The 13,404-nt window shown below is 43.3% G+C and overlaps 1 protein-coding gene across 1 annotated transcript in view; it reads right to left on the bottom strand.

Annotated features, from left to right (window-relative positions):
* LOC126484668 (uncharacterized) overlaps window positions 1–13,102 on the bottom strand; it is a 61,330-nt gene extending 48,228 nt beyond the window's left edge. Inside the window, exon 1 of the mRNA XM_050108261.1 lies at window positions 13,050–13,102. Coding sequence (XP_049964218.1) covers window positions 13,050–13,093 — 44 coding nt within the window. The 5' untranslated portion in view covers window positions 13,094–13,102. The remainder of the gene's footprint in view (window positions 1–13,049) is intronic.
* Between the last annotated feature and the right edge of the window lie 302 nt (window positions 13,103–13,404).

Below are 13,404 nucleotides of genomic sequence, written 5' to 3'. Positions count from 1 at the left end.
TCCTCAAATTAAGGCCGATATTTGATATTAGTAGACTTCTCTTGGCCAGGAATGCCCTTTTTGCCATAGCGAGTCTGCTTTTGATGTCCTCCTTGCTCCGTCCGTCATTGGTAATTTTACTGCCTAGGTAGCAGAATTCCTTAACTTCATTGACTTCGTGACCATCAATCCTGATGTCAAGTTTCTCGCTGTTCTCATTTCTACTACTTCTCATTACCTTCGTCTTTCTCCGATTTACTCTCAAACCATACTGTGTACTCATTAGACTGTTCATTCCGTTCAGCAGGTCATTTAATTCTTCTTCACTTTCACTGAGGATAGCAATGTCATCAGCGAATTGTATCATTGATATCCTTTCACCCTGTATTTTAATTCCACTCCTGAAGCTTTCTTTTATTTCCATCATTGCTGCCTCGATGTACAGATTGAAGAGTAGGGGCGAAAGGCTACAGCTTTGTCTTACACCCTTCTTAATACGAGCACTTCGTTCTTGATCGTCCACTCTTATTATTCCCTCTTGGTTGTTGTACATATTGTGTATGACCCGTCTCTCCCTATAGCTTACCCCTACTTTTTTCAGAATCTCGAACAGCTTGCACCATTTTATATTGTCGAACGCTTTTTCCAGGTCGACAAATCCTATGAAAGTGTCTTGATTTTTCTTTAGCCTTGCTTCCATTATTAGCCGTATCGTCAGAATCGCCTCTCTCGTCCCTTTACTTTTCCTAAAGCCAAACTGATCGTCACCTAGCGCATTATCAATTTTCTTTTCCATTCTTCTGTATATTATTTTTGTAAGCAGCTTCGATGCATTAGCTGTTAAGCTGATTGTGCTATAATTCTCGCAATTGTTAGCTCTTGCCGTCTTCGGAATTGTGTGGATGATGCTTTTCCGAAAGTCAGATGGTATATCGCCAGACTCATATATTCTACACACCAACGTGAATAGTCGTTTTGTTGCCACTTCCCCCAATGATTTTAGAAATTCTGATGGAATGTTATCTATCCCTTCTGCCTTATTTGACCGTAAGTCCTCCAAAGCTGTTTTAAATTCTGATTCCAATACTGGATCCCCCGTATTTTCTAAATCGACTCCTGTTTCTCCTTCTATCACATCAGACAAAGCTTCCCCCTCATAGAGGCTTTCAATGTATTCTTCCCGCCTATCCGCTCTCTCCTTTGCATTTAACAGTGGAATTCCCGTTGCACTCTTTATGTTACCACCCTTGCTTTTAATGTCACAGAAGGTTGTTCTGATTTTCCTGTATGCCGAGCCTGTCCTTCCGACGATCATTTCTTTTTCGATGTCTTCACATTTTTCCTGCAACCATTTCGTCTTAGCTTCCCTGGACTTCCTATTTATTTCATCCATCAGCGACTTGTATTTCTGTATTCTTGAGTTTCCCGGAACATTTTTGTACTTCCTCCTTTCACCAATCAACTGAAGTATTTCTTCTGTACCGTTTAATAAGGTGGCAGCAGGGTGGCTATGCTTTTTTTTTTTTTCGCTCTGCTCACAGCACAGCTGACGCTACCTACTGCGAGAACTGCATGGCGTAACATTCACTCGATACAAAGACTCATACCTTCTACCTATCTAAATAATCCATATTAGTTATTATCCGATTTCGTTCAAATTTGGTACACAGCTTTTTGTTATTAATGGAATGATGCAGTCAAAATTTCAGATTTTTATTTATTGTAGTTCCAGAGGTAAAGAGAATTACGTAAAAAATCTTAAAACCTACGCTTGTTTTTTAAAACCAAGTTAGGAACAATAACAGATTGACTTTCATTATCATTTGAAGCCATTGAAAAGTTGTCAGTGCATAAAAATCAATTAATTACAATTTTCTTTTTAAAAATTTAGTCACTTTGCACCACGTAATACAAAAATCGGTCAAAATTATTATTTGATTATATTTTGTTGTGTGACTGCGTGAGAATGATTGAGAGAGGGTATGTAGGACATACGTTAAAATTTAATATGTCATTTTATTTAAAACCTCGTACAGACGAACCGTGGGAAATTTATGTTGCAACCACGATTCAGGTGACGTATGTCTGTGTGAACATGTTTTTGTATAAAAGCAGCCAAAATGGAAATTAGAGGCGGAATAAGTTTATTTATTAATTTGAAGAATATTTCGCTCTTTGCTTATTTTGATTAAACATAATACAAGGAACTGAAGTTTTGCTGACATTAATTACTATCAAATTAGTGACTGGATAAGGCAAGATTTGCCGCGGGAATGATCAGGAGGGAACGTTCTGATTGGTCGTTTAAATCAGCAGCCAACCAGAATTAAGCCGTTCCCGCACGAATAGAGGAGCGTGCAGAGGAGGGAGTCGCTTGCTAGCCAGCCTACGGATAACACTATGTCATTTCTCTCCTTAAAAACACTCTGTAAGATGAGGAGATAGTGAGCTAATTTCGGTTCGAACATATCGTGACTGAAGCGACTGGAGTTACGAAGATTTTAATCAAAGTTTGGTGTTTCTAAGTTAAATAGTTTGAGAGATATGAGCGTGTGAAATTTCTGGTCGTAGTAACAACTCCGCGTGGCGTGTTTTGTTCTCTGTACGGAATATTTTGGCGAGCACTTCTTACCAATGAGACCACTGAAACGACCGAATGTTTAACTCGCGAATAGTGACTGGTAGAACATGAAAATAAGTCGACTCAGGCTTGCTAAAATTATGGCTGCTTTTCGAGAGAATATTTGTTATACAGACAGTGAACTTTCAGTGATAACGTTTCATCATATTAAATACGGACTTGATAGCCATTTCATGTATTTCAATATAAATAAAATCAGAGTTAATCTAATTTGAAACGATTTTCTGCAAGTAGATTGAATATCCGAAACGCCCGATTTTTTAATCATTAACTTTCAGGAACTGACTTTCAACTAGAGTTACGCGGCCTGTGTGTGGTAGGTACTAGGCAGTGGTTTCATCAACGCTGCTTCACACTGCCTAGGACGTATCTGCTACCACAAAGTGAATGGGCATCGGCAAGGGTCCTATCGAGGAAGGTGGACTGAACGATAGAGTTAACAAAACACAGACGGCCGACCGCGCCCCACTGCAAACCATTTCTTCTACTCCTTCCGCTACAACTGCATTCCCTTTCCCCATGACTATTAGATTTTCATCTCCCTTGACATACTGAATTACCCTTTCAATATCCTCATACACTTTCTCTATCTCTTCATCTAGTATCCCCACATACGGCGGAAATAATTCTGCCTCCACTGCTGTCACTCCTTTATTGATTTGAAAGAGAAGAAGATGTTGGATATGTTCAGATTATCTCACTTGGGCCTATATTTTGTAGCGGCGTCTATAGCTCCACTCACTATCCCCAAACGACAATATGTAAACTCAAATATCAACAGTGAACTACAAATAAAAACTGACAATCGATGAATACACCCATAGCACTAGGAATACCAACTTGCGTAACAAAAACGCTACGAAATTACGCACCACCCTAAAAGATATGAAGATGAAAGTCACTGCAAGAAATCAAACGAAATGTAAGTACTCAGTAACAAGCTCTCGGAAACCACAGGTCCCTTGTACAAAAATTCTCAGAAAAAATCGCTAAACAACCTACAAAACATTGTTCGTTGTAGTTCGGGTTTCCTTTGTATAACATATATAACATAGTGTTCCGGATTCTCAGAATGAGTGTAGGGGAGCAGATGCGGAAATAGCGCACCTTTGTCGTGGGCAAGGTCCTAGTGGAGGTGGTTTGCCGTTGCTTTTCTTCGGGCTGTTATGAAATGTCAAGTGTGTATCTGTGCCATGTGGATCACTGTAAAGAGTGCTTGTGCAGTGCGCTGTGGGTTTTGTGCGCTGTTATGGATGCAGGAAGGGGAGACAGTGAAATCCGCTGCCAGCACAAAGCCCACTCCTTTCGAATAGCACCAAGGCGGCTGCCAAGCTTACATCCCCATCCAGTGGAGAGATTACAATCGACAGTGTCACATGCTCTCACCTCCGCCTGCTTAGCTGGGTGGTAAAGCACTCGCCTCTCAGGCAAGCGGGCCCAGGTTCGATTCCCGTCTGGGTTGGAGATTTTCTCCAATTGGGGACTAGGTGTCATTTCATGGTCATCACCGGCGCGCAAAGTCACCCATTGTGGTGTCGATTGAAATAAGATTTGCTCTTGGTGGCCGAACTTCCCCAGATGGGACCTCTCAGCAAAGGGCGTATGAAAAGTCCGTGCAAATTCCGAGAGATAGCAACACCGGCGCGTATCGCGGTCATGTTTAGTTACGAGCATCTTTGGCAAGAACGCACACCAAGTTTCAGCCATATTGGTCTATTCCTTTGTGTTTGGCATTTGTGTGAATCAAGGAAGTCGAGTGATTGTCAAAAAATGGACGAAAAAGAATTTCGTGTGGGGATTAAACATTACTTTATGAAGGGCAAAACGCCTCAGGAGACTAAAGAGAAGCTTGATAAACATTACGGTGACTCTGTACCTTCGATTAGAACAGTTTATAAGTGGTTTCAAAATTTTGGGAGTGGCCATATGGGCACAAGTGATGATCAACGTTGTGGACGCCCTGTGGAGGTTACGACTCCAGGAGTCATTGATAAAATCCATGATATGGTGATGGATGACAGAAGAGTTAAAATGCGTGAGATTGCTAGTGCTGTGGGCATCTCGAATGAATGGGTACATAATATTTTGCATAAACATTTGGACATGAGAAAGCTATGCGCAAGATGGGTTCCACGATTGCTTACTCTTGATCAAAAACGGACTCGTGTGAAGTGTTGCAAGGATGGTTTGCAGCTATTCAGGACTTTAAGCGTCGTTTCGTCACTGTGGATGAAACATGGATACATTACTATACTCCTGAGACCAAACAACAATCTAAAGAATGGGTTACCAAGGGAGAATCTTCACCAAAAGAGGCAAAGACCATTCCTTCATCCGGAAAGGTTATGGCGACTGTCTTTTGGGATTCGCAAGGGATAATCCGCATCGACTATCTGGAAAAGGGTAAAACTATTGGACCGTTTGAAAACCGAGCTGCAAGCATGCTTGTTCGTACTGGACCCAAATTCCACCTACAGCAGCAACCGGCGTAGGTCGTGATCCATAGCGCCATACTGGTTTGTGTGTAGAGGTGGACCGTCAGTTGGATGACGTGTGTGCCACGAGGGCTTAGCAGCTCACTGTCCTCCGGTATCAGGCAGCTTGGTGCTTTAGTACTCCTGCAACTACCACTGAGGAAAGCCAGTGACCTCTGCCGTCAGACCTTCATTAATCCAGTCTTTGTTAATTAGGTAGTGGGCCAGAAATGGCGTATTGAACGGCTACTAATGTCAAAATTATGTTCCTTTCATATTCTCACTGCCACCGTCGACTGCGCATGACCTCATTCAACAGTGAGTGAACGAGCTGGCGCAATGGTTAACAAAGGACAGGCCACACTCAACTGATCTGCAACGAAATATTTCCTTCTACCTATGAATGGAAAGCACAGTATTGTAGATATTTCACAGTATTAATTTATTTCGTTAAACGGTGTTTGGCTAACAGCGTCACCATCAGACCTTAAATGCCCATTGTCGTCAGAGATGATATAGTATTAGTGAACAACACTGAAAAAGTATTACACTTCAAGAGTGACGTACAAAGACGAAGCAAATGTCATTTTTGACAGTGCAATGAGAACATGATTGAAAATGTTCAAGTTGAATCGCAAATAAATATAAAGGGGAGAAACCAGAAAAAACATTGAAACTGAACGTCTAAAACTGTGTTCAAAAATGGCTCTGAGCGCTATGGGACTTAACTTCTAAGGTCATCAGTCCCCTAGAACTTAGAACTACTTAAACCTAACTAACCTAAGGACATCACACACATCCATGCCCGAGGCAGGATTCGAACCTGCGACCGTACCGGTCGTGCGGTTCCAGACTGTAGCGCCTTTAACCGCTTGGCCACTCCGGCCGGCCTAAAACTGTGTGTGTGTGTGTGTGTGTGTGTGTGTGTGCGTGTGTGTGTGTCTCTGCGTGTGTATGTGTGTCTGTGTTTGTGCATGTCTGTATGTGTCCATGCGCGCGATGTGTGCGCAAAGATGAGGTGGAAGGGAAAATTACATTGTTAGCGAACAATTACACTCGAGTCAAGATAAAATGAAATTAATACTAGACAAATAGCTTGAAGAGGTACAGTGCGTTCGGAAAATCGCTGTGCACTGGTTTACGGGCGTAGATTATGTTGGAAGTTAGAAACGAAGTTTGCGGAACTGTTTTTGCATAAACACGCGATTGTTTTTTACTTCGTTCTGCTGTTGCGTAACCGTTAACAGTTTGGTTCAGTATATGCAAGATATTGAATGCGATGTGTAGTGTTTACATGTTGAAGGCCGGCCGGAGTGGCCGTGCGGTTCTAGGCGCTACAGTCTGGAATCGAGCGACCGCTACGGTCGCAGGTTCGAATCCTGCCTCGGGCATGGATGTGTGTGATGTCCTTAGGTTAGTTAGGTTTAAGTAGTTCTAAGTTCTAGGGGACTGATAACCTCAGAAGTTAAGTCGCATAGTGCTCAGAGCCATTTGAACCATTTTTACATGTTGCTTTTTAATTATGGTTCTTTCAACTCAAAAACGTGCTTTTCTTGTTGAACATGTGCTTCGACAAGGCGATAAATATGCGGAATAAGTATAGGAGGCATTTGCTCAAAATTTAGCGGAAAGAGCTCCACCTCAGCCTAATGTGGTTTGTCGACTTATTGAGAAATTTCGAGAGACAGGATCAGTGTTAGATGCCGAGCGAATTGGAAGACCGCTTAAACTAAACCAACAGGAGATTTTGGATATTTGAGACCATGCAGCAGAGCCCAGAAAAATCATTGCACAAGTTGGGAAAAGAAAAAGATATCGGGCTTGCAAGCGGTTAAGCAAACATTGTACCAGGTGAATTCAAGTTCTAAGGCCTCCGATTTTTTTTCTAATTAACTGCTCACCCGAAATCGATGAAACTGGCGTTACTTCTCGACGTAATCGCCCTGCAGGCGTACACATTTTTCACAACGCTGACGTCATGATTCCATGGCAACGGCGAAGGCTTCTTTAGGAGTCTGTTTTGACCACTGGAAAATCGCTGAGGCAATAGCAGCATGGCTGGTGAATGTGCGGCCACGGAAAGTGTCTTTCATTGTTGGAAAAAGCCAAAAGTCACTAGGAGCCAGGTCAGGTGAGTAGGGAGCATGAGGAATCACTTCAAAGTTGTTATCACGAAGAAACTGTTGCGTAACGTTAGCTCGATGTGCGGGTGCGTTGTCTTGGTGAAACAGCACACGCGAGCCCTTCCCCGACGTTATTGTTGCAGTGCAGGAAGGAATCTATTCTTCAAAACATTTTCGTAGGATGCACCTGTTACCGTAGTGCCCTTTGGAACGCAATGGGTAAGGATTCCGCCCTCGCTGTCCCAGAACATGGACACCATCATTTTTTCAGCACACGCGGTTACCCGAAATTTTTTTGGTGGCGGTGAATCTGTGTGCTTCCATTGAGCTGACTGGCGCTTTATTTCTGGATTGAAAAATGGCATCCACGTCTCATCCATTGTCACAACAGACGAAAACAAAGTCCCATTCATGCTGTCATTATGCGTCAACATTGCTTGGCAACATGCCACACGGGCAGCCATGTGGTCGTCCGTCAGCATTCGTGGCACCCACCTGGATGACACTTTTCGCATTTTCAGGTCGTCATGCAGGATTGTGTGCACGGAACCCACAGAAATGCCAACTCTGGAGGCGATCTGTTCAACAGTCATTCGGCGATCCCCCAAAACAATTCTCTCCACTTTCTCGATCATGTCGTCAGACCGACTTGTGCGAGCCCGAGGTTGTTTTGGTTTGTTGTCACATGATGTTCTGCCTTCATTAAACTGTCGCACCCACGAACGCACTTTCGACACAGCCATAATTCCATCACCACATGTCTCCTTCAACTGTCGATGAATTTCAATTGGTTTCACACCACGAAAATTCAGAAAACGAATGATTGCACGCTGTTCAAGTAAGGAAAACGTCGCCATTTTAAGTATTTAAAACAGTTCTCATTCTCGCTGCTGGCGGTAAAATTCCATCTGCCGTACGGTGCTGCCATCTCTGGGACGTATTGACAATGAACGCAGCCTCATTTTAAAACAATGCGCATGTTTCTATCTCTTTCCAGTCCGGAGAAAAAAAATCGGAGGCCTTAGAACTTGAATGCACCTCGTATATAGAAAAGGACTCGGATTTAAGTTGCATGTCGCCCATCGCTTGCGACTCCATTGTAAATTCCAAGTTGAGTATTGTCAGTCTTCTTATTTGTACTAAAAACTACTAATGTTATTTGCTTGAACTGTTGTATAGCATTCCGAGAACGCACCATCTCTTAGGCACCCTATGCAAGGCGAGTGAGCAGAACCGCATGGAATATGTTATAGTTAATGGTGAACAGAGAAACTTAGATACTTTCCCGCAAGAAAACTGTGCATAACATAATGAATACATAAGACATTTGTCACTTCTTCCTTCAAATAAGAAAAAAATTCCATGACAATGACATACCACTGATGCTGCTCCATCAGGGTACTCAACAATATTATTCAAAGAAATATTATTCTTTGTAAACTATGATTTCACAATATTAAACGTAGGTATTTCTGTTGCATCTGTAAGGAATTGCGTTTCTTCTTGTAATGTACCGTTTTCACCAAAATGATGTACACACGCCATCAATATAGCATTATTATCTGCAGACCCATGGAAAATGAAGAGTTTTGAAGAACACTCAGGTTGTTTTCAACATGAACTGCCATGCTTCACTTCATCGCTTTACTGTGCTGTCGGTTAGGAGCAACGTTTTTAAAATTCCAGGTGTATCCTCATGCGTTATTGATGAGATGAATTATTTTATCGAGGGTATTATTACAGTTTCCCCATTTTATTTTAGTTTTTACCACTTTCTACAATTAATTGTAGAATGCAGCAATCTGTAATTAATACATCTTCGTTTTCTGCAAGTTATTTCATAAATAATGCAATGATTCTTGAATGATTATGAAATTTTCTACACATTTCCTGAAAATGTTCCATAGACTTGTCATTACCATTTGGATGCTTTGTAGAAAGATGTTACCGCCATCGACTTGGCTTCATTGCCCCATTGGATAATGTTGTATGACAAAATAAACACACTGGATGTTGTTTATTTACAACAGATCCTATGAAATCCTTCTTCAGGTACGCTGCCAAACAGCCATCAACACATTTCTTTTCTGGAGACATGGGCTATTGCACATTTTTTTGTTTTTTTTTTGTTTCACTCTGTAGTCATGTACTCACTCTCAGAGATCTAATTTTGTACTGACCAGTGCAACTCCAAATAAAAGAACCTGTCTGTATATCGTCGTCTGCACGTGCCTCTTGTTCATTGTGGATTGGATTTTGTGGGGAGGATCTGTGCCAGCTACTAGCTTTGCTTATGTCATACAGCTGGGTGGTGTGGGGAAATTGTACAAGCTATTGTTTGTAGCTACACTAAATCGAAATTTAGTTTCGCTTAGGTAGCGTGAGGTAAACTTATACGCGGATTATGCAAACAGTACCTTTTTACTGAAATTTAAATTGTCATGGGGAATTTTAAGAAAACCTGATGAAAATGTTTTCAAAACCCCTACCACCCATCACCCACTGTTAAAGCTGGATGTTCCACTAATGGACGGTAGGGACTAGTTTGACTACCACTTCTCTAGGGAAAGTGCCAAAGGCCATAACTATATAGCGGCTAGCGTAACTGCTCAAACATAATAATAGGCAGTCTTCAGGGATTAATTATCCTTAAACTTCGAGACAGAATCGACACAAATGCAGCGGTTGTACGTTTGCAGTCCAGGTGCCCACATAGTAAAATCGATGATTTGTTGTATGCCCTTTATATCTACGAGTATTTCTTTGGGACACATACTTGAAACCTACTCTGCTCAGGATGATGGTTCTCTGGCACACCATCAGCTTCTCCGACATCAACATTTCCTTTGCCTCTTCGGTCAAATTTTCTGCTAGCATTGTCACTCCTTCGCATCGTCAGCAATTTGAATTACATTAACAGCAATCCGCTGCTGTTGCCAACGAGGCCATATTCTTCAGTTGCTTTCTGTGCTCGCACAGCGAGGTAACAACGCACACTTCTTCGATCTGGAATGAGCGTGTACCTAGCCACATTAAGTTAGCACCCACAAAGGCCGAGTCTACAGTTCACCTTGTTGAGTGATCCCAAGCCCCTGCCGACAGCAGACGATGCGACTGAGAATAGTACCGACCCATATGCTGGACGGGGTGATGGTTTCCTATAAGGAGGTGACTACCATTCCATCCACTAGGTAGGGTTTTTGTTTCCAGTAGAGAGGTGACTGCCACCCCACCTACTGGGCAGGGTATTTGCTTTCTGAACTAACTACCATCGCGCCCACTGGACAGGGTTTCTATTGTTTCCAGTGGGAACTAACTGCCATCACCACGTGGCATGTCTCCCATGACCTCTACGCTTTAAGTGGCGACTTTCTGATCCTGTCTTCAGACTGCTGCATTTTAGGATCGTGAAAACTTGGTTTTGAGTAGTATGGTTCAAAACTGTTCTAATATCTAAGGAGATTTCCGAAGGGAAGAAGGGAGTTTGGCTTTAACGCCCCGTCGACATAATTGTCATTAGAGACAGAGCACAAGCTCGGATTGTGTCAAGGATGGGGAAGAAAATCGGCCGTGCCTTTTCAAAGGAACCATCTCGGCATTTGCCTCTAGCGATTTAGGGAAATCACGGAAGACATAAATCTGGTTGGCTGGACGCGGGTTTGAACCGCCGTCCTCCCGAATGCGAGTCCAGAGTGCTAATCACTGCATCACTCCGCCCGGTGAAATACCCGAACCGCAGTTTCCCTACGAGCATATCAAAGAGGGAATTGAGGGGGAAAAAAACCGGATTTTATCCATTGTCGCATGGATGGATGTCCATTAAAGCAGCGAAATATGCTCCTACTTATGCAATAGTTATCTGCCCGAGATAAGGCTTTGATCAGTAAGACGCTACACAGGGTGGTCTGAAACGATCTGAAATGCTTGTAAGGGCATTGCTGGGGAGGTTATGCTGAGAAGTAACTGTCAAGAAAAAAATTCGATACGTTACGCCGTTTCATTGTTATTTAGCTTTGAAGTTAGCCAATCAGGTCGCATCGTGCGAAAATTCAAGCCGCCTGCCACATGCAGGTAGTGTTTCTCACAGCGTAGACGACGGCGCACGAGACTGCTCGGCCTTTGAGTCGAGGTCAGTCCTTAATATGGCCAATTTTTACATCGCTCCCTTGTCCGGTTTTAGGTAACCAAACGAAGAACACTTTCGGCTACACCGTCTCTGGTGGGCTGGTTGAATTTGTGCGCGCCATGGCCTGATTGGCTAACTTCAATTCTAAATAACTTAGAAACGGTGCAAGGTAGCAGGTTTTTTCTTAACCATTATTTCTCAGCGCAACCTACCCTGCAAAACCCTTACAAGCTTTTCAGACTGCTTCTGACCACCCTTTAAATAGGCTAGTACATAAAAGGCGTTTCACGCAATTTTTCAGGATACTATGTTGAAAAGACTGTACGTCGTAGTGGATGGCGAGTGTTCATCGGATACAAGGGTATCATCAGCAGTGTCGTAGGGAAGTGTGATAGGACCAATCTTGTTCTCTATATACACTAATGAACTGAAGGACACCACGAGCAGCAATATGTGGCTCTTTGTTGATTACGCTGTCGTGTTCAGGGAAGTCTGACATTTAGGAGGATACAGGATGGCTTGGGCAGAATTTCTATTTTGTGTGATAAACAGCAGGTTTTTCTAAATGTGGATAAATAAAAATTAATGCAGATGAGAAGGAAAAATTATCCTATAATGTTCGAATAGAGTGGTAGTGGTTTGAAGCTAGACACTGTCTCATCAGTTAAATATCCAGGCATAGCGTTTATAGTGCTACGAAATGTAGTGAGCACGTAACGTCGGTTCGAGGGATGGCACGTGGTCGACCACAGTTAGCTCATCCAATGAGGAAGGCAGCATGCAGAACACTTGTTCGACCCATTCCTGAGTACTGTTCGAGTGTTTCAGATCCCCACCAGGTCGGTTTAAATATAAATGTCGTGTGACTAGGGCCTCAAGTCGAGTAGACCGTTCGCCAGGTGCAAATATTTCGATTTGACGCCACTTCGGCGACTTGCGCGTCGATGGGGATGAAATGATGATGATGATTAGGACAACACAACACCCAGTCCCTGAGCGGAGAAAATCTCCGACCCAGCTGGGAATCGAACACGGGCCCTAAGGAATGACATTCCGTCGCGCTGACCACTCAGCTACCGGGGTCGGACGTGGGTTTAAATGAAGACAGTGAAGCAATTCAGACACGCGCTGCTAGATTTGCTATCGGTAGGTTCGATCAACATGCGAGTATTATACACATACTACGGGAACTTACATGATAATCCTCGAATGTTCTTTTCGCGAAATGCTATTCAGAACTGATATAATTAAATTTTCCTCAAGATATTTTAGTTTCATCTTTATCTACGATCATGATCGAAGGTGAAGAAATGAATCAAAACGTGTGGTGGGGCTGGGACGTGAACCAATGTCTCCATGTTTAGTGGGCGGGCATGGTAACCACTGCACCAACAACACAGGAGCATAGCTAACAGGCCTGCACAGACTATCCCAGTCCAATGCCCTCCCTAACACGACTGAAGTTTCTGTTAGGGAGGGCGTTGGACTAGGATAGTCTGTGGCGAGTTGCGACTTGTAATGCTGTGCTGGTGTAGTGGCTAACACATCTCCCTTGGAAGCCAGGATACCCAGATTCATGTCCCAGCCACAGCTTAAATTTAAATACATTTCTTCAGCTTGCATCACTATTGGGAATGCTTAGAAAACCAGCATTTGCGACAGGTTGCAGACTGATGGAACGATGCTACTGTGATGAACATACTTACCACGTAGGGACCCCAAAGACAGGATAGGAGGAACTATGCCTCATGCGGAAGCTCCATCTGCGAGTGGAACATGAAAAGGGAATGATTAGCAATGGAACCAGGTACCATCGACCACGCTCAGTGTGGTAGCCTGCAGAGTATGTATGTAGGTGTACATTTAGCCAGGCAGAGGGTTGTAGAGAAAAGTAAACGTCTTCACACTTTGTAAAATGACTGTTTATTGCGTGCAGGCGTGCGTAGGCGATACGCGGCCAGCGTCAGCCTTCACTGCTGCCTGCGTCGGCGCAATGCGGCAGGCTACAGCAGGGCGCCCTCACGCACTGCACCCGCCGCGGCACGCACCGCTGTCCCGGCC

The sequence above is a fragment of the Schistocerca serialis genome, chromosome 6 (genome assembly GCF_023864345.2).
Source record: "Schistocerca serialis cubense isolate TAMUIC-IGC-003099 chromosome 6, iqSchSeri2.2, whole genome shotgun sequence".
Taxonomy (NCBI): domain Eukaryota; kingdom Metazoa; phylum Arthropoda; class Insecta; order Orthoptera; family Acrididae; genus Schistocerca; species Schistocerca serialis.
Note: the sequence above shows the minus strand (reverse complement) of the source record. Positions and strands in the feature narration are given on the sequence as shown.